Genomic DNA, 25,471 nt, shown 5'->3' with positions numbered 1-25,471 from the left:
CCTTTGTTCCAGCTGGAAGGGCCCTTAAATTCTCCAGGCAACCTCCCAGAGAGGGAAGGAAGTACCTTCCCAGAGACCAGGGTGGAGCCAGCTCAGGCCCTCCTACAATGTGCTCATTAGCCCTGGCTGGGCTAATGCCCAGCCCATGCCCAGCAGGACCCTCTTGGCCCCAGGAGTACCCTTTGGTTGCCACCCAGGTCTTACCATGGCCACCCAGGCCCAGACCAGGCTTAGGACTTGATTTTCCTGCCGGCCCCCAAGGCTCCAGGGCAGTACCCCACCTTCCTGACCCTCAAGCAGAACCAAGGGCCATGTTCCTAGGAGCCACTTGGCCCACACCACCTCTTCCCGTACAGCCCCTGAAATGCATCATCAAGCACCCCAACGGGACCCAGGAGACCATCCTCCTGAACCACACCTTCAACGAGACTCAGATCGAGTGGTTCCGCGCCGGCAGTGCTCTGAACAGAATGAAGGAGCTGCAGCACCAGTGAGGTCCTGCTCTGCCACCCACCACCACCTGCCCTGCTCCTCGGACCCGGCTCTGGTGCCACAAGTGCAGTTCCACGTGTCATCAGAACTGGATCTGATCAATCCAGCCTTGGCTGCCTGCTCCATGATGGTGTGGCCGGGCTACCTGCCCTCCCCTCCCTCAGCCCACGAGTGACCCACGGGTTGGGGCGTTTCTTAATGTTTCAGCCCCACTGCCTTCCTGTTTTTAGTTTGATTCAAATCTTGAGCAGCTCCATGCAACTGTTATTTATTTTTGATGACAAGACTCCCATCTAAAGTTTTTCTCCTGCCTGATCATTTCACTCGTGGCTGAAGGATTTTAAGGAACCTTTTGCTCTTGCAAGGAAAATAAGAATTCAGATTCAGTGACTGTTCCTGTGTGTGTATGGTTGGTGTCTGTGCTGTTATCAACTCCAGGGTTCAGGGTGGGTCTTTGCAGCCAAGTTAGTGGAGGCCCCTGGTAGCCACACCATGGTGGACGTGTCACTGCAGCAAACGAGACGTGAGCCAGCAGACTTGCCACTTCTTTTCTGCCCCACCTCCCTGTCCTAATCCACTTCTGCCTGCAGGGCAGCCTCCCCAACCCCGCCACATTCTGGTGGATCAGGGGGACTGAGCCCAAGATGGAGCCACCTCCTTCCCCGTTGGAGGGCATTGAGTTAGTTAGCCCTCCAAACACCGAGGGTGGGCAGAGCCCATCTTACAGGCCACCCTGTCCAAGGTCACAGCTGGTCTGTCGTGTACCATCCTCTGCCCCTCAGCATGAGGTGGTGGCAGGCACTGTTCTGCAGCTGCTCCTCCCCCCAGAGTGACATCCGCTGGCACTACCCACACCTCCATACTCCGGTGCCCTGTGAGCCAAAAAAGGTGAGGGCAGGAGGCAGGCTCCACGGAGGCCCCTGCCCCTTCTCCAGGACAAGACTTGCCTGACAGAAACATGGCATCTGGTGGGTGCTACAAACAAGTGTCCTGGTCCCACAGAAGTGAGTGAAGGGGCATGAGGCATCTGGCAAAGCCATTCTGCTGACTAAACAATGGGGTGCTTGCCCTTGTGCCAGGAGCTGGCATCACCAGCAGACCCACAGGGTGCTTCTGGTGTGGCCGAGGTCTGAAAGTGGCAGTTGGCCTCAGGCTTCCTGCTGTATTTGCTGTGGGGCATGACAGCGGGTCACCAGCCCTCACCCTGGGCCAGCAAAGCCCACAGCCTCCACTTTCCTGATGGAGCTGGTCTGGCTGAGTCCAGGCCCCACCACCTTCCACGTGCTGGTGGGAAGGAAGGCAGTTGTCCCTTAAAGGTCAGACTCTTACCGGCAACGGGCAGCTACCCCAGGCCAGCCTCTTGCTGTGTTACTTTATGCAGCCACCAAGCTCAGCCAGCCCAGAGCCCAGCCTGAGGCAGCCGGGATCTCAGCCCCTATGTCCTGCCATTAGTGGGGGTCATCTCCAGAAGAGATTTGAGGTAAGAAAAGACACGCTGTCCCAGCTGTGGCAACTGGGTGACCTTGGGTCTTTGAGACAGGATAGCTTCTCCCTGACTGACGCTGCCGTTGTTTATTGTCTTTATTGTTTTTGCTGTCACCGAGAGGCACAAGTCCACGGGGACAGTGGGACTTCAGGGGTAGCTCCAGGAGCAAGAGCAGGGCCAGGATGGTGGGGGAGTGGTCAACCTGGCAGGGCGCAGACTCGACTCCTCAGCATCTGCAGAAGCTACTGCTGTCTTCGCAGCCAGCTGCACCACCTTCCCGAGGGCTGGGGCAGGTCTGCCGGACTGGGCGGGGTCCACTGTCAGGCCCACAGCTAGCTGCTAGTCCACCAGGAGAGAAGGCCCAGGCCCGGCTCACTAATGGATCCCTGCCAGTGAGAGAGAGAACAGGCATAGTTCAGCTACCTTCAGGGCATAAGCCAACTCAGACAAGAGACAAAGGGGGCCCCTCCTGGGCACCCAGCAGGCCCAACAGAGGCAAAAGGAAGGGTGGGGCACACACTAGCCCAGAGGCTTTGGGGAAAACCAGGAGCCACACCAGTGCTCCCAGCTGGCACACGGGTGTACACAGCCCAGACTCCCCTCTTGCCCCAACCTCTCCTGAGGCCTGTAAGGAAAGCACTGGTTTTCTGAGGGCACAGCCCCTGGCCCCAAGGCCTCAGCAGGGTCAGGTATCCTGCCTCACCCCCAGGGCTGCCAAGACACAGGCACCGGTGAGCCAGTCCTAGGCGTGCCTTCCTGAGCTGCTAGAAAGGCCTAGTGACTGCGCACCAGCCTCTACATGCAGAGGTGATGCCCTGGGCCACCAGATTTCTGACCAAGACACAGCTGCCCTAAAAGCGAACCACTGTAAAAGGGCCCACTGTACCCCAGTAAACCCTACCAGCAGCCCCTGAAACTCCACTTTCATGTGTCACTGTCTGGTTTCCAGAGGGTGAGAAACAAAAGGAACCCAGGTCAGACCTGGCCAGCCGCAGCTCCCATGGCGCCTCAGGCCCACGCACAGAGGGTCACCCCTCCCTGAAGCCCTACCTTGCTCTCAGGGCTTTGACTCCCAAGCCCCTTCCTTGGTTTCCTTCTCCCTCAGCCCATTCATCAGTAGCTTTGTCATCCAGGTTGGGCTCTGTCCCTCTTGCAGGCAGGAGTCTTGACTTGCCCACCCTCCCCAATAGCCACGGCAGCTTCACCACCTCAGCGCAAGGACTGCTGCCCAGGCCTGCAGAAACCGAGGCTCCCCAGGGAGAAGTGACCGCCCACGACCACACAACGGGGACCTGCACTCTGACCTGCTGTAGGGTGGGTCTAGGAGTGGAACCCCAAGTCAGCACCCAAGGAAGCGGCTCCCCTGCCGCTTCGCTGCTGGTTCTCCCACCACACGGTTCCCTGAGGTTTGGGCAGCGGCAGTAGGCCATCTCACCACAAGTGTGTACGGAGCCTCCTTCTTTGGCAGCTCCTCGCTGGAAGAGGCGGCCTCTGCTGAGCTGGGCCCAGTGGGGGATGTGTCCACAAAGCTCTCGTCCACCACCCGGAAGCGGATCTCCTCGCCGGTGTCCATGTACAGGTCGTGCGCTCCTTCCTCTGTCTCGTACTCCCACACCCACACCTGCTCCGCCTCGTCGCTGGGCAGGGCCCAAGTTCAAGGCAACAACCAGGCCATGGGGGAGCCCCTGAGGATGGGGGAACTCCCATAGCACCCATCCCCAGGAAAATCAGTCCCAGGTTAAGATCACTCTGGCTGGGAAGTCACAGGAAAAGCAGGCCCCAGGCTGGGAACACGGGCGCCTGGCCAAGCACGCACACACATCCCCAGGACATGGGAGCAGGAAGGGGGCTTGAGAACAGAGCACGAGTTCCTCCTCTCAGGACAGAATGACCATGGCCTCTTGCTGCCCAGGGTCCCCTCCCTGCCACGCATTCTCTCAGAGGCCGACTGCCAAGTTCAGACCTCTGCTCCAGCACCCACCAGCTATGACGTGGGGCCAGGCCCACCTCTCAGTGCCTCAGGGTCCCCATCTGTCAAACAGGCCTGTGGTGAGGAGCTAACAAAGGAGCACCCACAGAAAGTGCTTTCCACAGGACCCACAGTCGGCCCTCAGTGCCAGCTAAAGCCATCCTGTGTCCTTTGCGCAGTGCGATTCCACACCCCTTTCCATCCACACCTCGTGACACTCTGACCAGCAAGCGGCACAGGGACTTTCCCAGTTTTCAAGAGGACAGCGGTGGGATGGGAGGTCACTTGCCCTAACACCCACGGCCTAAGAGAGGACCAGCAGGCTGGGCCAGGTTTTCTGACAAATTCTGGAATTACACACAGACCGCACCCCCACCCTGCGAAGACCCAGCAGGAGCTGCCTGCCAAACCAAAGGGTGGCCGGCCAGCTCCTCCGAGTCCACAGGAGCCATGCTGCCCTCTAGTGGCAGCCTTGCGCATGGGTCCTGCCTCTCCTCCGTGCCAGGTCCTGTGCTGCGCACTGCGGGTACAGTCGTGACAGAATGGGGTCCCTCCTAGTGAGCAGTCTCAGTGAGGACCCGCAGAAACAGACAATCCGGTGCAGCAGGATGAGGGCTGGGATGGGGACAACGGGGGAGGCCAGCAGAGGGAAACTTAACCCACCCAGGACCCACACAGTCTAGCCCTCAAATGCTGGCCTATGCTACCATTCACATTATCAGGGAGGAGGGGAGGGAGCCAGTCAGGGAAACCTCTGGAGGGAAGTGATCTGTGAGATGATTCCTGCAGGGACAACCTAAGCAGAGTGAACAGTCCCCCGCCTGCAGTGCACCAACTACACAACCAAGCCCAGACAGAGCCCAGACAGAGGCACGGGCATGGGGACGCCATCGCCAGTGCGGGAAGCACAGGCAGGTTGGTGTTTCTAGAGCAAAAGTGCAGGCTGGAGGGGTAGGCACAGAGGCCAGCAGCATCGGATCACAGGATAGGACCACCCCAAGGAGTGGGGACCACCCTTTCGAGAGGCCTGCACTCCTCTGTGACCCACTTTAACCTTGGGAGGATACAACTTGGCTGGCTGCTGCAGCGACTCTGGGGGAAGGAGAATGTCATCGAAGAATCCTAGAGAGACTGGAAGAAACGAAGGTGCCAACATGGGACGGGGGCTCACAGTGGACAGTTTAAACAAGGGGTCTGGATACTCGACAGGCAAGCCCTTTACCCTGTGCTGCCTGTGGGGCAGGTGTCACCATGGAAATCTGGGTGCCTCCCCCACCTCAGAGCCCCACGCCTCTGCCTGTGCCACTCACACAACCGGAGCAGCCACCACAACCTGAGGTGGACACCACACACAACAGGGACCAGTGGGTGCCGAGGACCTCGAGTCACCTCCAGCAGCTCCAGTGCCCACGCTGAGGTCCTGAGTTGTGGCCTCCTGGTGAAGCCCACAGCTGGCGAGGTCCTCCCTGTTACAGGCACTCGGGAGGGGGCTGAGTATTCCCCCTGCTCACAAACTTCTCTGACACGAGAAGATTCTGCTTCTGTATCTGACCCATCCTCTGACCATGCGGCCCAGCACAGAAGCTAAAGGGAGGCCGGCCTGGCCACTTGTCCCCAACATGCTCCCGGGTCTCATCTGAGGAGGCAGGGCCGCCATTACCGTGCACTCCCTCTGGGCTGCAGCCTTTGATCTTTCCAATCAGGATCTCGTCCAGGAATGGATGGAACACCACGTAGCGAAAATGGACTGGAAATGAAGAAGGTAGGTCAGTGATGAGCACATGAGGAATGGCTGTTCTGACCCTCACGCCAGCAGACAGACCCAGAGGCCCCGTGGCTGCTCTAGGAGCCTGCCCGGCTGTGGGCCAAGTGGCCTTGCGGGCCTAGACCCGTCAGCTGAGCTGGACTCACCCCGGCCCCCACAAGGCCACAGCTCGGCGCCTGTAAGAGGCCAGCAGCAGCAGCCTGGAACTGAAGGCTGGCTCCCAAATCCGTTAGGAAAGTCACACCTGAGCCCAGATTCTGGGCCATCGATGACTCCAACTTCAATTCCGACCTTCCTCCGGGCTCTCTCCTTTAAATTCTAAAGACGACAGAAGCAACTGGCAGAGAGAGCCACGTCTGGAAACAAGTGCCCGACTCCCGCTGACTGGCGAGGCTTGCCCCGGGCACAGCTCTGACCTGGAACGGGATGCTAAAAACGCCCTGAAATTACGCAGGGGGAGGCAGAGCTGATAACCCAGCAAAAATGCCTCTGGGGCTTCTTGGGCCCCGCCCTAGGTGGTCCCCATTCACCAGACCCCAAGGAAACTATCAGGTAAGGTCTGTGCCCACATCATAGACTCTAACCACAGGGTCTGGCAGAAGCCATCACCTTGTCACTCCTGCCTCTTGCTTAAAGCCCCGAAGGGGATGTCCATCACTGGTCTGAACACCCCTAGGGCTAGAGAAGGACCATGAGGCTGCCCCCTGCCGGTCGCCGAGTGCCCATCACCATCCACCTGTGTCAGCTGTCATGCCTCCTCACTGTAAGGATGAGGAAGCAGCTCAGAGAGGCTGGGTAACCTGCTCACGTTCTGCCCTGTTCTGCCATAGGGAGACTCCAAGTCCTTCTGGACCACCACACAGAGCCATGGGGTCGAATCTGCCTTTCTCGAACAGGTTTAATCCCCAAACACAGGCTTCCACCAGCAGCACCCTCAGCTACCTCATCTGCCAGCCGAGCCCCAAGGACAGCAGGGCCCACCTGGCCCCCAGCTCCCTGCCAGGCTGCTTCCCCTGGCTCCACTGGGCAGGAAGGTGTGGGGAAAGGGGAGTGGGCAGCTGGTGGCCCCTCTCCCCCTGTGAGGAGACAAGCATGAAACATCTGAGCCATCAGGAAGATGACGGAGCCTCATGCTGACCTGGAGAGCAGGTAAGGGCAGCCAAGAGGCACTTACCCACAGGACAGAAAACCCTGTCCCCCATACGACCCAACATCAGTTCAGTTCACCACATCCCCAGAGCCTCCATGAGGGCTGTGCCATGCTTGGCTTGGGCACTGGGCTTAGGCGGGCAGGACAACACACGATCCTGCACCCAGGGAGCTCCAGTCTGGAACCACCACACCCAAAATGACGTGGTGAGCAACCCAAGTGTCCATCGACAGACGAATGATAAACAAAACATGATAAACCCATACAACGGAATACTATTCAGCCTCAAAAAGGAATGAAGTACTGATTTATGTGACGACGTGGATAAACTTCAAAAACATTAAGCTCAGTGAAAGAAACCAGACACAAAGGTCACATCTTGTGTGAGTCTATTTCTATGAAATGTCCAGAAGAGGCAAACCCTGAGACAGACAGCAGAGTAGCAGCTGCCGGGGGCTGGGGGGAGGGGAGAATGAGTGACTGCTAGCGGGCTTTCTTTTTGGGGTGATGAAATGTCCTGGAATTGGAGTGGTGATGGCTGCACAGCTCTGTGGATGTACTAATACCCACTGAAGTGTATGCTTGAAAGGGTGACTTTGATGGTAGGTGATTTATATCACAGTTTAAAAAAAGGAGGCCGCAGACGAGCTGGAGGGCCAGCCAGGACAGTGCTGTCTCGGGGCCACCTCCCAAGAGCCCCACCTGAAGTTCTGGGGATATTTAGCCCGCAGACGGGAAGCCTGAGTCTGCAGGACCAGTAAGAAGAGGAAGCCCTGTCCTCAGTTGTAGGCTTCAGTAAAATCCGTGCTAGGATACAGAGGGCTGCCTCCGGATGGTGCGAAAAACCAAGGACAGATACCATGATCCCCTCAGGCAAGGTCCCCAGAGGAGTCAAATTCACAGACAGAAAGTAGACTGGTGGCTGCCCGGGGCTGGGGGAAGGGAGAATGGGGGGTTAGTGTTCAGTGGGTACAGTTTCTGTTTGGGAAGAGAAAAGTGCTGGAGATGGATGGTGATGGTTGCACAACAATGTGAAGGTACTTAATGCCACTGAACTGCACACTTAAAAACGGTTAAAATCGTAAATTTTATGTTACATTTATTTTATCACAACTTAAAAAACGAAGAAAAAAGAATAAAGCAAATGGTGAGCATGAAGACAGGCTACTCTAGAGCTCAGGGCGGGCCCCAATCCAGCCTGGGGCGGGGATGGCGGGCAGGTCAGGAGGGGCTCCCCAGGAGGGCATGGAGAAGATGGGGCTGGTGCTAGGCAAAAGTGCCCTAAGTGATAAGGGATAAGGTGGCCAATCGGGACCAGTGTCACAAATCACAAAGGCCAACATCGTGTGAGCACCTACTGTGTGCCAGACGCCAGACCAGAGGCTTCATGTGGTTTTTCTCACTTACGCCTCACCATCGTTTTAGGAGGTAGGTACTATTAGTACACGATTTTTCCGGATGTGGAAACTGAGTCTTAGAGAGGGAAAGCAACCTGGCCTGGGCAGAAGTGGAAGGAAGTAGGAGGCAACCGGCAAAGGAGTAATCCTCAAAGCAAAGGCAGGGGCAGGTGCTGAGCCCCTCCCTCAGCACCCCGTCCACCACAGCCCTGGCAAGGCAGGGGAGGGGGCCTGGGGTCGGCGGTCAGCCTCGAAGCACGGCCATGGACCCCCACGACACCGTGACAACCTGCCCAGCATGGTGCCCAACAGGCCGTGAGGAGCTTTACAGCTGCAGGTGTCAACCCCATTTTATAGATGAGGAAACCGAGGCCAAGAGGTGGAGTTACCTGCCCAAGATCCCCATCCGGGGCGCCAGAGCCAGAATTCAAATCCGGGTCCCTGTGACGTGCCTAACCCAGTGCTCTGCTCCTCAAACCTTGTTCCCAAGAACACAGGGGACCCGGGGTGAACAGGGGTCGGCAATAATGAAAACCAACAGTGAAATCTTATACCAAGTGGCAGAAATAACCGAATGAATGGACAGAATTTCCTCAAATTTAACTTTTTTCTCTCAGTGTTTTTTGAAGTTCTGGTGCCTCTTACCACTTTCTCCTGGACAACCCAAGCCCCCGTCCAAAGGCCGAGACTAGGCTCAGCTCGACAGACGGCGTCCTGCTCTGTAAACAGAGGCCCTCGTGGTCTTGTTTTCACATCCCCGTCTTATTTTTCTGCTCCTGAAACTGCTCCTAGTCGGCATACACACAGCCTGTTTCCAGGGCTCTTTGCAGGGCACAAGAGCATCCATGTGAACTAATTAAGTCTCTGGATTCCCAGACATGGACACCAGGCAGGTTCTGGAATGCTCGACATCTCTGTGCCAAGAGGCTGACTGGTACGGGCTAGGGCAGGGCTCCTCAAACATGGCCTTGTGTGAGAATCTCCCGGCTCCTTGTTAACACAATCTGCAGGGCCCCACCCCCAGAGACTGGGATTCACAGGTCTGGGGAGGCGAGCAGGCCTAGCCGTGGCAGGCCACATGTCTACACGCTGACTAGCCCTGAACCACGTCAGTGGCCCCCTTGTCCTCTGCTTCCGATTTGGCCGGGTCCAGGCAGGAGAGTGAAGAACGCCCCACTCCTTCTCCCTCTCGGAGAGCTCTTCTCAAGGTGACCCTCCCTCTACTCCTCTTTCCAGGTCTGCTAACCACCCCTTCCTTCCCGGGGTGCACACCCCTTTGCAATGTGACTGCAACTCCTCTCATCAAGAGGTGGAGTCTCTTCTCCAGCCCTTGACTCTGGCCTCAGACATGTGACCTGCTTCGGCCAATGGGACAGAAGCAGAGGCTTGAAAACTCAGGCGCCCAGTCTCGCCAACTGAAAGATAAGATCACTTGGAGCAGAGATGAGCCATCCCAGCCGAGGCCCCCAACCAACCAGTCTGCCAACCACCAGACACGTGAGGCCACCCTGCACCATCCAGCCCTTGCCAAGCCAGCCCAGAAGAATACCACCTCACTGACCCACAGAACCAGGAGAAACAATTCAAATGGATAAGCCGTTGAGCACTCGCAATGTGCCAAGGTCCTGTTCTAAGAGCTTGGCACATATTAATTTAGTAATCCTCATAACAGCCCTGTAATATAGAATCTACTGTCAACTGCATTTGACAGATGAGGAAACAGAGGCACACAGAGGTTACATATTCTGCTCAGGACACACAGCAAATAAGTGGCAGAGTTGGGATTTAAACCCAGAGGCCACACTTTTAACCATTATATCCTAGTGCCCCTCAAAGCCCCCCACCCCCAACCAGCCTCCTCCCCAGGAGGGGCAGTGCGCTTCCCTCTGTTCGCCACACTTCTCATCTAGCAGTGATCACTCCAAGTGTCTTCGACTATCTGGCCACCACCTCCCACCAGACTGAGCAGCCTGAGCGCCAGGCAGAGCAGGGCTCAGTAACAGACGAGACCAAAGGCGGCACAGACACAGAGACACAATCTGAGAGCTGGAGGGGCCTTGAGAATCACCTTGTCCACCTCCCGTTTCTTAGAGATGGGAAACCGAGGCCCAGAGAAGGGAGGATTCTGCCCATTGTCACCCAGTCAATTCCTGGCAGAGTCAGGACTAGGCCTCAGATCTCCCAACACCCAGACCAGGACTCCCACCACCGAAAACTGAGCCCCAAGAAACCCAATGCCCCAGGAGGAGAGGGCACCCACCTTTGGTGTGTGACGCGCCGTCCCCCGGGAACACGTAGGCGTCTTCCAGCTTGGTGATGTCGAACAGACAGATGCAGAGTCCCACGTTGTACACAACCTGTGTGCGTCCGTGTACGCACATACACAGTGACCCCGAGGCCCAGCTCTCAGGCGTCTCTCCTGAGACTGTCACCACCACATTGCAGGTCTGGCTATCCCCGTTCTACAGTGGGAAGTGAGCTGGGACACTGCCTGAGGTGACCACGGGGAAGAAACCCTGGAAGGATGCAGAGCTCTGGGAAGAGCAGGGCCTTTTCTGACAAGGCAGATCCAGCTCACAGTGCCAGCTCCACCACTTACTGTGTGACCTCCAAGGTCCTTCTCTGAGCCTCAGTTTCCTCATCTGCAAAAATGGACAAACCAGGCTGCAGGGTTGTTAAATAAAGAGGGAGAACGGATGTGAAGCCCCTATCCCAGTACCTGGCTCACATGCTAGAAATAATAATCACCGATCAAGGATCACTGCTGTTACTAGTACAGATCAGTAGTAGGGGAAGCCTGGTTAAACTACACTTTCCAACGTCCCCAAGTCCCTACTGGAGCCCACAGCCCAGTGAGCGTCAGAACCACAGCTGATCTCCATTCTGCTCACACAGATGTGGCCACAGAGACTGAGGCTGGAAGAGTGACACATGGCCAAGGCCCTGAGACTGGGCAGAGAAGAGCCCATGCCCCATCCCCACCCCACGGTGCTCTAAACAACTGTCCACTTGGTGTCCGCTTATCTGCCACCAGTGTCATCACCTCCCAATCAGAGACCTTGCAGGACCATTCAAGGATTAGCAAGAAGCTCAGGGAACTCGGAGTCCTGGCCAGACATCACAGCGATGAGGCACAGAGCCTGGCTGGACCATAGGCCTCTTCTGTGTGGCCTCCTCTCAGTGACTCAGTACCTCAAATACAGGAAGACTTGTCTGAAGAGGTCACTGAAGGACCTGTGCCCCAAAGGGACTGCATTCCCTTCCTGGACTCTTCACACCTTGTCTCTCCACGATGTTCACACTTCATCTCCCCACAGACCCCTCGCCTTCTACCTCACAAAGCTACTAGAAGCCATCCACTAAGGACTCCGTGAGTTCTCCCCACCAACAACTCCCCAGATCTGGACACCCTCCTTCTGTGACCTCAGCTTCTATGGAAGGGACCTGCCTTCTGTAGAAAGACAGCCAATCTTCCTCCTGCTGGCTCCTTCTCAGCCTATCACCTCCCACTGTTCTATGAATAAAGACCAATACTCCCATGAAGTCCTGCAGGCCCTGTGCAGCCTGGCTCCTGCCACCCTTCCAGCCTGCCCTCCCCTCTCTCCCTCTGCCCAGGGCACACCAGCCTCCACCATGCTGTGATGGTGTAATAGTTCCTCCTGCCACAGGGCCTTTGTTTCCTCTGCTTGCACAGCTCTTCTCTCTGCCCAGCCTCCTCCCACCCCCCAAAAATGAATTCCCTAGTTAGTTTTTCCATCAGATCTCAGCTCAAGCACAAGTGCCACCTCCCTAACAAAGCCACTTGTCTCCCTCATCGTAGGTGAAGTTTCTTCGTTCCACAGGCTTGTGGATACCTATCTTTTGCAGCATTTACCTCTACTTGTCATCACGCGCTCAATTGTGGGACCCTCTCATTCATATCTGCTCTCCCACCATACTACAGGGCAGAATCTTGTCTGTTTCATTCACTCGATCAACAGACAATCATGGAACATCTACTCTGTGCCAGGCTCTGCCTAAATATGGGGAATACTGTGGGGAAAGGTCTCTACCCTCATGCAGAGGAAAGAGAAAAACAATAACCAAATAAACAAATGCAGAGGAAAGAGAAAAACAATAACCAAATCAACAAATAAGAACATAGAGTGTATAAGTGCAAAGAAGGAAAGAGTAACATGGCACAGAATAACTGAGGAGGGAGGCTGACGACAGAAAAGGCAGTGGCAAGGCCTCTGACGAGCTGGCAGTAGGGTGTGCAGGCCTGGCACATAGAGGGTGCACAAATATTTTCTTGCAGGAATGAATGGATAAATCTCCTATTGGTTAACTCTAAACTACCCTCCATCTTCACAAAAACAAGGCATGGTTGGACAGCAATTTTTATTTCCATTTTACAAATGGAAACTGAGGCCCAGAGGGGGTAAATGACTTGCCTAAGATTGCAAAGTAATCTCTAAGTGTGGAATCTAGCACCTCTCAGTTACAACGGCCTTTTTCAAACCCAATTTCTCTTTTGATTCCCTCCAACACCCTTGTGGGTAAGGATTACCCCCATCCCACGCACGGGTGAGGAAACCGTGTTCTGAGACGTTAAGCTACTTGCTCAAGGCCAAGGCTTGACATGACCAAGGCCAGGCCTGAAGCGGGCAGGTGGGCAGTGTTGGGCCCTCCCGTGCCAGGGCCTGCCAGCTACCCCGTGGGCCCAGTACCTTGTTGGCCAACTTCTTGTTCAGCTCCTCGGCAATGGAGTCGTTGAGCTTCCTCTCAAACTGCCACGGGGGGATCCGCACGGTGTCCACCATCTCCACCAGGACGAACATCGCGGCCTGCGCTGGGCGCTCTGGGAACGGGAGGGTCAGTCACGCACCGGGGCCTGGGGCGGTGAGGATCCCCGAGCCCCCTCCGTCCCGTCCCAATCGCTGAGGCCCCCCACCCCAGACCGGTAGCGCAGCTGCACGGTAGAGCGTGGAATACCCCGGGCGCAGCATGCTCCGCTACTGCAAAGAGAGGAAACTGAGGCTCACGGGAGGTTCCGTCGGTCCAGCGCGGGGACGCGCGGCCCCGCCCCTGCCCGCCACGCGCCACAGGGCCACTCGCCACACGCCGCCACCACGCACCGCGCACCCACACGCAGCCGGCAGCGGCGAGACTTTCCCCGAGATTACGAATCCCGTCGCTTCCGGAGAACCGACCAATAAGAAACCTCTGCCCGCCCCCTCGCGCGGGGCGGGGCTGCCTACTGGCTCTTGACGGAGCGTGGTGGGCGGGGCCTGGGGGGCGGGGCTTCCCCTTTCCGCCCTCGCGGAGCGGTCAACCCACAGACAACACTTTCTGGTTGCTAGGCGACCTCGGGGCAATCCCGTCATCTCTCGTCTGGCCTGTGACATTCTGTTGTTGCTGGTCCAGGCCGTCCCGTGCGCCGCAGCCAGAGTGATCCTTTGAAAACGCAAACACAATCGGCTTAGACCCTTCAGTACTCTGGAGACGGGCAGAATTGACTGGAAAGGGGCAGGCGGGGCCTTTCTGCGGTGATAGAAATATTCTGTATTTTCTTACGCAGTTGTATACAATTTTGAAACCTCATTGAATTCAACACTTAAGATCTTCACATTTAATCGTAGGCAGATTACATCTCAATTGAAAAGTGATAATAAATTGGCACAAAACACAACCTCAGTGGCTTCTCACTGAACTAATAATAAAGTCCAAAACCTTTGTGGTAGCTCACAAGGCCCTGCAGGATCTGCCCTGCCGCTACCCAGGCCTCCAGCCCCATCTTGTTCTCTCTCCCCCATGTTCCAGTACCATTCATCTTCATATGATAGCTAACATGGGCTGAGAGAACTCAATAACTTGTCCAAAATCACGGGCTGCTAAGTGATAGAAGTGGGCCCTGTCTAAACCTCAACACCACACTGCCTCTAGGTAGTGTGTTTTAACCAAATAAAAATTTGAAAACTTAAAAAGAGGTTGGGGGGGCGGCCGGGTGGCGCAAGCGGTTAAGTGCGTGCGCTCAGATGCGGCAGCCCGTGGTTCGCCGGCTCAGACCCCCAGCGCACAGCAACGCACCACTTGGCAAGCCATGCTGTGGCAGCAAGCCATGCTGTGGCAGCATCCCGTATAAAGTGTTGGAAGATGGGCACGGATGTTAGCCCAGGGCCAGTCTTCCTCAGCAAAAAAAAGGAGGATTGGCAGATGTTAGCACAGGGCAGATCTTTCTCACAAAAAAAAAAAAAGAGAGAGAGGTTTGCGTAGATGACAGAGACACTCAGAAATGCATAGTGCTTTAATTTGCTGATCTCTTTACAGAGATCTCTCCATGAGACTGGCTGTAGTAATACTGAATTTGGCCTTCCCTGCATCTATATTTTTATTTATACGTTTATCTCTCTCTCCTAGGATTTGAGCTACTTGATGACAAGAGAAAGTGCTACTTCAGCTTTTTATTCCCACAATCCCCTAACATCATTCTTAGGAGGCATTTGGTAAAAGTGTTTAGGAGATTATATAAATTATTTCTCTCAAATATCTCTCAAATCCTCCCTCTTCATTTCATTCCCACTGCTACTGCCCTGGTTGGGGCTTCTTCATTGCTCCTCTGAAGTTTAGCCACACACCCCAGCTCCTGGTCTCAGTCTCTCCTGCAAGCAACCTCCACACTGTCACAGAAAGGTCTAGACTGAACCCAGCCTTCCTCTCCAGCCTCACTTTCCTTTTGTCCTCCAGACACTGGGAGCCTCCAGCCCCGAGTGTGTGATACCAAACTGCTTAATCTCAAATTTGTGTGCCCAGTGCGCAGTAAGCCGATCACTGAGGCATTTGTGCTTAGAGATGGAGAAAGGTTTATTCGAATTGGCCAAAATGAGAAGACAGGAGGATAGAGTCTCTCAAATACGCCTTAACAAGAGAAGAAAGCAGGGGGTTTTATCGAGCTAAGGGGCTGGGGAGGAGGAGTTTCAGAGAAACAAAAGGGTAATCCGTGTTTCTTTCACTTCAGATAAGCCCCTGGGCAATCTGACTTCTGGGCGTCAACGGCAGCTGGGGGGCTGGTTATCTGGTGATCTTTGAACCATTCTCTTTCTTCTGTAAAAGAAGCTCAAAAACCCTTGTGACCCTTGAATTACCCCTCAGGTTAAACAAGAAGACAGCAAATTGACAAGATTAACTTCTTTTCATCTGTGTCTGTGTTGGGAACAAGGTCAAAAGGTAATCATGTTCTTTTTTGTGTGAGTGTGAGGAAGATCAGCCCTGAGCTAACATCCGATGCCAAGCGTCCTCTTTTTGCCGAAGAAGATCGGCCCTGGGCTAACATCCGTGCCCATCTTCCTCTACCTTATACAGGATGCTGCCACAGCATGGCTTGATGAGCGGTGGGTCAGTGCGCACCCGGGATCCGAACCTGTGAACCCTCGGGCCACTGAAGCAGAGCATGCACACTTAACCACTACGCCACTGGGCCGGCCCTGGTAATCACGTTCTTTTTTTTTTTTTTTTAATGATTTTTTTTTATTTATTTATTTCCCCAAAGCCCCAGTAGATAGTCGTATGTCATAGTTGCACATCCTTCTAGTTGCTGCATGTGGGACGCGGCCTCAGCATGGCCGGAGAAGCGGTGCGTCGGTGTGCGCCTGGGATCAGAGCCCGGGCCGCCAGCAGCAGAGCGTGCGCACTTAACCGCTAAACCACGGGGCCGGCCCATGGTAATCACGTTCTTATTGAATATTTACAGTAACCCCACAGGTACCAAGCTTCAGATAGAGCAAGCCCTTTTATAGCCCTGCCTTGAACACTTCTTTACCTGGAAAACTCCTACTCATCCATCAGAACCCAAATTCAATCATTCATTTTCACATTCTTTCATTCATTCATTCAACATACCATGTGCCCAGCTGTTAGAGATTCAATGGGGAAGAAGAACTGGTCCCCGGCCCAGCTTCAGCTCAGAGGGGTTGGGGAGAGGACAGAGAGAGAGAGAGAGAATTTGACGCTCTCAGGGAATCAAAAGTATTTTAGCTGATTTATAGGGGAGATGTGAATTGGTGAAACTGGAGAACTAAGCAGGATCCAGATCCCAAGGGCCTTTTTTTCTTTTTAATTTTTTTTTCCCCAAAGCCCCAGTAGATAGTTGTACGTCACAGTTGCACATCCTTCTAGTTGCTGTATGTGGGACGCGGCCTCAGCATGGCCGGAGAAGCGGTGCTTTGGTGCACACCTGGGATCCGAACCCGGGCTGCCAGTATGAGAGCGCGTGAACTTAACCGCTAAGCCATGAGGCCAGCCCTAAGGGCCTTATCAGTATAATATTCATAAACTTTTAATCCTCACAACAGCTATATAAGGTGGGGGCTATTATTATCATTAGCTAATTTGTCTCATTATCATTTATCATTCTCATTTATCTCATTATCTCATTTCACCTCATTTAAAGCAAAGAGAGGTTAAGTAGGTCATTCAAGGTCACACAGCTAATTAGTGGCAGAGCTGGGATTCAGGCTCCAGAGCCCATGATCCTCCTAAACACTGGGTCGTGCCACAACATTAGCCCGAGGTCAGCAAAGGGAAGCCTTCCAAGGTTAGAACAGGGAAATGACACAGTGACACATCAGCTGGATGGACAGTGGACGGGAAGGGGCTGGGATGAAGACAAGAAGACCAAGAAGGACGTTATTGGGTGGGTCCTGTAAGAGTAGGCCTGAGCGAGCCTACTCTTGGTAGCCTACTCTCCTGGTAGCCGTGGAGAGCAAAGTTGGGCAGAGTCCAGAGGTCTCCAGGGGATGGTCTCAGTGACAGGGTGGATAACCTGGGGATGGAAGTGGAAGGAGCCAGCGCTGAGAGCTGTGGCCACTGGCTGGGTGGTGGGCCTTTCACTGAGATGGGAAACTGGAGGAGGGCCAGGCTGGGGGAGGGGCCGGCATCGCAGAGTTCAGTGTCTGGGGTTCCCAGGCTTCTTTTACAGTATTCGGCTCGCACGATTGCGACAGGGAGTTGTTGGCATGTTCGGTTTCCTCATTAGTAAAAACAGGGACCAGCCTTCTTTATTAACTGTCTGCATCATTCCCTGGAAGTGAGGTGGCTTACAAAAACACACAAAGACTTAGTCTGCAAGCTCCTCGACAGCACAGGACTTCTCTGTCGTGTCCCTCCACATCGTCTTGGCCTAGCCTTGTGCCTGGCAGATGGTCAGGGCTTGTAAATATGTGTTATTTGAATGAACAAAAGGATAGCAAAATACTTGCTAAGAGCGTAGGAGTGCGGGAGAAATAGGGGTTGGAAACTAAACCCAGGAGGAGGAGGAGGAGGAGAGTCAAGTGGGTGGGTAAGGGCATGGAGTTCCCACGCCACAGCGCACCAGCTGAGCAACTGTGGCAAAGCCGATGAACCTCCCCGGGCCTTAGCTGCCTCTCTGCAAAATGGAGATAGTAATGAACCGATCTCAAATGATTGTCTATCAGTGGAGGACTGGATAAAAAAATATATACAGTATATCATACAATGGACTAATATGAAGCCACAAAAAAGAATGAGAATGCTCTTTGTGTATTGATATAGAGTGATATTCAAGATACATTATTAAGTATAAAAATGCAGGTCACAGCAGTGTGTGTGGGACATTACCATTTGTGTAAAAAAAGGAGAAAAATAATACTTTGCATGTGTCCGTGCATGCTCTGAGCAGGTACACCAGCAACTGATGACACTGGTTGCCTCCAGGGTGAGGAACTGAATGGCCGGGGGTGTGGGCGAGGGACAGGATAGGAGGGAGAATTTTTTACCAAATGCCCTTTGGAATCTTTGATGCTTGAGATCATGGGAATATATTTCCTATTGAAAAATGAATAAAATTTAAATTAAAAGAGCAATTAAGACTTTTTCAGATCTTAAAAAAAAAACCTTTGTCAGCCCCCTTTCCCTCCAGCTAGTGCCCCATTTTCTGCATCCTTTACCAGCAAAATTGCTTGAGGGAGTCATCTGCATTTGCTCTTTCCAAATCGTCTCTTCTTGTTCTCTCTTCAACCTGTGCCAGGCAGGTTTTTGGCCCTACCTCTCAGCCCAAACAGCTTTCTCAAGGTCACTAATGGCCTCCATGATGCCAAATCCAGTGGTAGTTCTCCTCCTTCACACCCTCTTTCTACGTGGTTTCCAGGAGCCCATGCTCACCAGATCCTCCCCCAACTTCATGGACTCCTCCCCGCACCTCTAAATGTCTGCAGGCCTCAGGGCTCACCTCTGCAGTCTATGTGCATGCCTGGTGACCTCCTGGGACCTCCTGGCCTTGAGCAGCATCCATCCACCAATGGCTCCCACATGTCCATCTCCAGCCAGCCCTCTCCCCCAGTGCCAGATTCATATGTCCACCTGCCTGCTCCCCATCTCCACTTGGCGACCCAAGCTTGACCTGAGCCAGAATGGAGCTCCTGGTCATCTGTACCCCGCCAACCTGCTCCTATCATAGTGTGGGAGATCAAAATTGGCCACATCAAAATATGTCTCTTGGGGCCGGCCCGGTGGCGCAAGCGGTTAAGTGCGTGCGCTCCGCTGCGGCGGCCCGGGGTTCGCTGGTTTGGATCCCGGGCGCGCACCAACGCACTGCTTGGCAAGCCATGCTGTGGCGGCGTCCCATATAAAGTGGAGGAAGATGGGCACAGATGTTAGCCCAGGGCCGTCTTTCTCAGCAAAAAAAGAGGAGGATTGGCAGATGTTAGCATAGGGCTGACCTCCTCACAAAAAAAAAAAAAATGTCTCTTTACCTTGATTATTTTCTTTTTTTTTTTTTTAAAGATTTTATTTATTTATTTTTCCCCCCAAAGCCCCAGTAGATAGCTGTATGTCATAGCTGCACATCCTTCTAGTTGCTGCATGTGGGACCCGGCCTCAGGATGGAGGGAGAAGTGGTGCCTCGGTGCGCGCCCGGGATCCGAACCCGGGCCACCAGAATCGGAGCGCATGCACTTAACCACCAAGCCACGGGGCTGGCCCTACCTTGATTATTTTCTCTGATGGACATTTAACCTCCCCCATTAACTGCCTAAAGAATTTAACATAGAAGGCCTGTTTCAGGAAGGAGCCACTACCATATGATAGCTGTAGTATAATGTAAAACAGATGCGACAAGAAAGGCACCAACAAGCCCATCTTATCAAAAATTCTGTCTCTCCAGCCACATTCTCTATAGGTGGGCCTGTAAAGAGTTGTCTGACAAACTTTTGCATTTCCATCTCCATGTGAATTGTCTTCTTCCCCTCTGGAATCCCAAACCACTACCCCTCAGCACCCTCCTCGCCTTTGGATGAAAATACTTAAGTGAGCAGCTTAGTCAGAACAACGAGTTGCTTGGTTTCTATTTTCTGAGTTTCTCCCATGTATACATGTTATTAAACTTTGTTTGATTTTCTCCTGCTATTCGGGCTCATGTTGATTTAATTTGTAGCCCAGCCAGAAAGCACCCAGAGTGGGTAGAGGATACTCTTCTTCCCCCTTCAACAGTCTCCCTGTCTTAGAAAATGACTTCTCCATTCTTCCTGTTGCTCAGGCCAAAACCTGGGAGTCATCCTTGACTCCTCTTTCTCTCTCACACCCTCCATGAACCCTTGAAAAAATCCTGTTGTTTCTACCTCCAAAATGCATCCAGAATCCAAATCCTCCCCATCACCTCCTCTGCTACTCTTGGGTCCCAGCCACCCTCACCCCTCATTGGGCCCCTGCAGCAGCCTCTGCCCTGGCTTCCTCATCCTGTTCTCATCCCCCACAGTCTATACTCAGCACAGAAGCCAGAGAGATGCTGTAAAATGTTGCTCTGAAATTCTCAGTCCTCCCGTCTGGACCCTGCAGTGCTCCATCTCATTTGGGGGAAGAGCCAGTCCTTAGGACAGCCTTCATAGCCCTTGGGGGTCCCCCACCCATTACCTCTCCTACAGCATGCCCCATTCCTCTGCCTGGTGGCTGTTTCTGACACCCCAAGCACACTCCCCACTCAAGGCCTCTGCTTGGTGCTGTTCCCTCTCCCTGGAACACTCTTCCTGTCACCATCCTCATGTCTTTCCTTCTTGCCTCCTCCAGGTCGTTGTTTTACTGTCACCCCAGTGACGCTTTCCCTGACGCACTCCCCACCCCCACCCCCTTTTAATTTACAGACCACCCAACACCACCCCCCACTCCCTACCCCACTTCTCTGTTCTACAGCATCTATTGCCTCCCGACATACGACATAATCATTTATTTGGTTGTTTTATGATCTCTCTCCCTCTTCTTGACTGTAAGTGTCACAAAGACAAGGATTTTGTTCCCTGTTGATTCCCCAGTACCTAGAAAAGTTCCAGGCACACAATAAGTCCAGGACAAATATTTGTCGGATGATTAAATGAAAGGATGAAAAGAAAAGATTAGCCCTGGGATGTGCATGGTCCTGTAAACTTGCTGGTGGTGGAAGAAGAATTCGGTTCCAAGCTTTCTAACAGCCACAGCAAGGAGAAAAACATTTTCCATCACAATATGGAAACTAACCAGGGGTGGGAGTAGGTCCAGATTTTCTTGATTCTGAGCCCTCAAAGGGCTTACTCTAGGTTCTCAAGGAATGGAGAGGGGCTGGCCCGGTGGCATAGTGGTTAAATTTGGCGTGTTCCACTTTGGCGGCCCGGGTTTGCGGATTTGGATCTTGGGCGTGGACCAACACCACTCGTCAGCCATACTGTGGCAGCAACCCACAGACAAAACAGAAGACTGGCACAGATGTTAGCTCAGGGCTAATCTTCCTCAAGCAAAAAAGAGGAAGATTGGCAACAGATGTTAGCTCAGGGTGATCCTTCCTTAGCAAAAAAAAAAAAAAAGGAATGGAGGTTCTGAGGAGCAGAACGATGCCCCCTTTTTTTTTTTGTGAGGAAGATCAGCCCTGAGCTAACATCCATGCTAATCCTCTTCTTTTTGCTGAGGAAGACCAGCTCTGAGCTAACATCTATTGCCAATCCTCCTCCTTTTTTCCCCCCAAAGCTCCAGTAGATAGTTGTATGTCACAGTTGCACATCCTTCTAGTTGCTGTATGTGGGACGTGGCCTCAGCATGGCCGGAGCAGCAGTGCGTTGGTGCATGCCCGGGATCCGAACCCGGGCTGCCAGTAGTGGAGCACGTGCACTTAACCGCTAAGCCACGGGGCCGGCCCCAGAACAATGCCCTTGACAGTGTCTGAACAGGCCCGGGAACCATTCTCGTTTGGGCCTTTTTAAAATGCCCCTCCATGGAGGCAAAGGCAGCGCTGCAGTGCCGCTGGGACCGGTGGTTCTAGAAGGGACCTACAGAAAGCGTCCGGGATGTGGCTCTCTGTTCTGGCTTGAGCCAAAAGCAAAGTACAGAAATCAACAGGTGTTTGTTGGGGCCGCTGTGCAGGAGGCCCTGCTCTGGGGACTTGTCTCCCGGGGAGGGGGACCAAGGGGAAACAGGAAACCAACAGATGCAGGAGATCATTTCAGGCATTGCTGTCGAGAGGAGTCACATGAATCACGTGATAGCCAGTGAGTGGGGACTGCCGCTCTAGCCAGGGTAGTCAGGGAGGGCCTACCCAGAAGCTGAAGAGGGAGGTGAGCCGTAAGTGTTGCGAAGGCTGGAGGCCCACGGCCCCGGGTGTTCAGGAGTGTGCATGTGTGGACAGATGGCTGACGGAGGCCTAGCTCACAGCCCATCCCAGCCCTGGGTCAGCTGGGGGTCAGCCTGGCTGCTCCAGCCCCAGGTCCTCAGGGCAGGGTGCATGGGAGGCCGGCTGCAGGCCAGGGACCCCGTCACCCCATCACAGAGAGCTCCTCCCGGTGACTTGAGGGCAGCTACAGCACAAGGAGACCCTCACCCGTGGGCCAAAGGGCTGGCTCCAGCCCCTGGGCCAAAGCCAGGGACCCCTCCGTTCTCCTGCCTGCGTTGATCATTACCCTAGACGAGGCTGCGAGGCTGCCAGCAATAGTTTGGAGGCAGGAGCATGTCGTGCCTTCCCATCTCATTTCAGACGAGAGCAGGCCTCTTGCCAGGCCCCCCAACACCACCCAATGCGGCCCCTGCCCTCCTCCTGCTCCCTACTCCAGCCACATGGGTGACCTGAAATTCCTTGAACGTGCAGAGTTCTTTCCTGCCTCTGAGAGTTCACCATGCTGTTCCCTCTTTGGGAAAGACTTTTCTCCTTCTTTTTGCAAGGCTCGATCCTTCTCATCCCTTGGGCTCAGCTTACAGGGTGCCTTCTCAGAGTGATCCTCAGCAGGTGGTCTCTGCCCTGCTGGTCTCCTTCGTCTCACTCTGCTTGTCTTCATAATTTGTGATTATATGTTTATTTGCTTGTATACTTTGTACTGTGTCTCTTCCTAGATAAGACATGAGCTTCGTAAACTCAAGGTGGGTATCTGTCTTGTTCGTTGCTGAATTCCAGCCTAGACCATCTGGCACATGGTAAGTAGCCAATAAATATCTGTTGAATGTACGAATGAATGAACAAATGATGTGGTCAGAGCTGCAGAAAAAGATCTTTTCTGGCAGAAGAGCAGTAGTCAGATTGGAGAAGACGACTGGGGGACAAGGAGAGGGGAAGGAAGGACCATTCTGATTTACTGGGCAAAATCCTTAATACGGGCTGGAGACAAGTCCCACAGTGCAGGAGATGAGCATCCAGGGAACTGAAGAGAAGTTTCAAAGGCAGTGTGGTGTAGCAGAAAGACTAAGAGTGTAATGAAGCCAGAATCCCTGTGTTTTAATCCCAGCTCCATTACCAGCTGGGTGATGCTAGGCAAGTTTCTTAACCTCTCTGTGCCTGAGTTTCCGCATCTGTCAAGTGGCACCGATACCTGAGGGATGTATGGCCCTTAAAGGGTTATGTGGATTCAAGGACTGCCCTTTTGCTAGGCTGACAGTCAATAATGGAGTGGGAATTACAACATGGATGGAATCAATAGCATTCATGAGCTGCTCTGCTCTGCCCCACCTCTGCAGCTTCTCCAAGCCGAGGGAGGCTTTCGAGGAGATGAGCTTTTGAATTCTCAGCTTTTCACAAAAATAGCCTGCACCGAGCCCCTGGTTTCAAGCAGACAATTTCTTTGTTACTCAGCTGCTGGTGGGTGGGTGGGTGGTGCCACGGGCTGCTCATTTCCTGAATGAACAGCTGTGCCCTCGCCTCCTTGTCGACAATAATCATAACACTACTTCAAACCTCGGCCCAGCCTCCTTCATTCATGGCTCTCCGGCTGCCTGGCAGCCAGGGCACATGTTTGCCAGCCAGCAGGAGGGGCCTCAGGGAAAGAAGGCTGGATGTGAAGGGAGGGGTGAGGCCCTCAGCTCTGGCCTTGGCCTTGTCCACAGCAGACCAGGCCTCAACTCCTCAGAACTGGCCTGGAGGTCGTGCCTCCTGGTCTCCAGTTTCGTATTGTACCTCATGCTTCCCTCACCCCCAACAGCCACACGAGCCTCCTTCCTCTTCCTCTGGCACACCGGAGCTCACACCCACCGGAGGACCTTCTGACCAACTGTCCCCTCTTCCCACAATGTTTTCTCTCTAGATTCTGGCTAGTCTGGCTCCTTCTTGTCACTTGGGGCTGAGGTTAAACATCATCACCTCAGAGAAGTCCTCCCTGGCCACTTCCATCTGCTGGCCTGTCAATTTGTAATCCTTCGCTTGGCCACCAACAGCCCAAGGCCAGTGCTCTACCAACTCAGGAGCCACAGGGAGAAGAGCCGACCTCGGCATCAACATGCCAGCCCAGGGGGCCAGCTGGTGACGCAAGCTAAGTGCGTGCCCTCCACTGCGGCGGCCCGGGGTTCGCCAGTTCGGATCCTGGGTGCCCACCGACGCATCGCCTGTTTAAGCCACGCTGTGGCAGCGTCCCAGATAAAGTGGAGGAAGATGGGCACGGATGTTAGCCCAGGGCCAGTCTTCCTCAGCAAAAAAGAGGAGGATTGGCATTGGATGTTAGCTCAGGGCTGGTCCTCCTCACACACACGAAAAAAAACATGCCAGCCCAAGTCCTGACACTGGCTCTGATTGGTCGGGCCTCAGCTGGGGGTCCTGTGGACCAAGAGAGGGGAGAGGGCACTCCCTAGGCAAAGGCAGGGAGGCAGTTCCCAGTAGAAAGGACAGTGGGTGGTGGGCAGGGAGAATCTAGGCGGCCACAACGGCCCCTGCCCTTCTCCTGGAGTGTGAAGATCATGAGTCCTCAGCCCAGGGCTCAGGCCCCCACTCCATCTCTCTGTCACTTCTGAGCCGGGTGACTCAGTGAAGCCCCACCATCTTCCCAGGCTGTTTCCTCATCCAGGTAAACCTCACAGAGTTGTTATAAGAAGCAAGCGAGATGATGCCTGTGAGGGCACTTTGAAAACTATTATCTTTGGAAGACAGGAAGGCAAAGAAGGAAGAGGAGGATTTAAAGGGGGGAGTTTCCTCTGGGCAGGGTCTTCAGACCAGGTGGAAGAGAATCAGAACTACGGGCCTCAGGTAACAACAGGCAACATGTATCACCATCGCTCTTGTAGAATCAGAAACCTAGACTGTGTGAGGCAGATTGTTCTGGAAGGTTCTGGAAGGGCAGGGATATGTGGTGGTGTTGGATGGTGCTAGCTCAAATATGCCTCTGACCAAGTAATGAACGCAGGCAAGTCACTCCTCCTGCCTGAGCCTCTATGTCCTCACCCACAAAATAGCGATGCTAATAATAAATTATTGGACTGTTTTGAGCTTTAAATGAGGGCAAAGCAGGTTGCCTGACAGGTGGGAAGCCCTCAATGCATCTTACCAGCTATTTTTATTAGTTATTTGTATTTTTCTTGATTGTTTCCCTTTTAAATCCCTCGTCCTTTTTATTTTAATAAGACATCTTTTGGGCCGGCCCCGCGGCTTAGCGGTTAAGTGCGCGCGCTCCGCTGCTGGTGGCCCGGGTTCGGATCCTGGGCGCGCACCGAGGCACCGCTTGTCCGGGCCATGCTGAGGCCGCGGCCCACATACAGCAACTAGAAGGATGTGCAGCTATGACATACAACTATCTACTTGGGTTTTGGGGGGAAAATAAATAAATAAAATCTTAAAAAAAAAAAAATAAGACATCTTTTGAAAATGCCGGCCTGCCTCAGTAGTACTAAGGGTATCTGAGGGGGTGACTTCCTTCTTTCCAAGCTGAGGCTGACAAGAAGGGACGGGAAGAAAGAAGAGAAGGTCCTCTGTGGAGGCCTCCTCCAGCAGGCCTGGGGCTTACATACTATT

The 25,471-nt window shown here is 53.8% G+C and overlaps 2 protein-coding genes across 6 annotated transcripts in view; one reads left to right on the top strand and one right to left on the bottom strand.

The window, feature by feature from the left end:
- ACO2 (aconitase 2) overlaps positions 1-887 on the top strand; it is a 52,822-nt gene extending 51,935 nt beyond the window's left edge. For both annotated transcript variants that reach the window (XM_087448850.1, XM_004437908.3), the window contains one exon: positions 357-887. In XM_087448850.1, the coding sequence (XP_087304976.1) occupies positions 357-494 (138 nt within the window). In that variant the 3' untranslated portion in view covers positions 495-887. The remainder of the gene's footprint in view (positions 1-356) is intronic.
- Positions 885-13,416, bottom strand: POLR3H (RNA polymerase III subunit H). 4 transcript variants are annotated; one of them, XM_087448852.1, is made up of 7 exons: positions 13,284-13,416; positions 12,969-13,099; positions 10,520-10,616; positions 5,608-5,694; positions 5,015-5,078; positions 3,414-3,615; positions 885-2,364 (listed from the first exon to the last, which is right to left on the bottom strand). In XM_087448852.1, the coding sequence occupies exons 2-7, from the start codon at positions 13,077-13,079 to the stop codon at positions 2,311-2,313; spliced, it is 615 nt and encodes a 204-aa protein (XP_087304978.1). In that variant the 5' UTR covers positions 13,080-13,099; positions 13,284-13,416; the 3' UTR covers positions 885-2,310. The 4 variants fall into 4 exon arrangements, with proteins under 4 accessions (XP_087304978.1, XP_087304979.1, XP_087304981.1 ...); XM_087448853.1 differs by having other exon boundaries at positions 13,234-13,393; XM_087448855.1 differs by lacking the exon at positions 13,284-13,416 and having other exon boundaries at positions 10,520-10,775; positions 12,969-13,067.
- Between the last annotated feature and the right edge of the window lie 12,055 nt (positions 13,417-25,471).

This window comes from Ceratotherium simum, chromosome 25 (genome assembly GCF_057802395.1).
Source record: "Ceratotherium simum simum isolate JZ-2026a chromosome 25, ASM5780239v1, whole genome shotgun sequence".
Taxonomy (NCBI): domain Eukaryota; kingdom Metazoa; phylum Chordata; class Mammalia; order Perissodactyla; family Rhinocerotidae; genus Ceratotherium; species Ceratotherium simum.
Note: the sequence above shows the minus strand (reverse complement) of the source record. Positions and strands in the feature narration are given on the sequence as shown.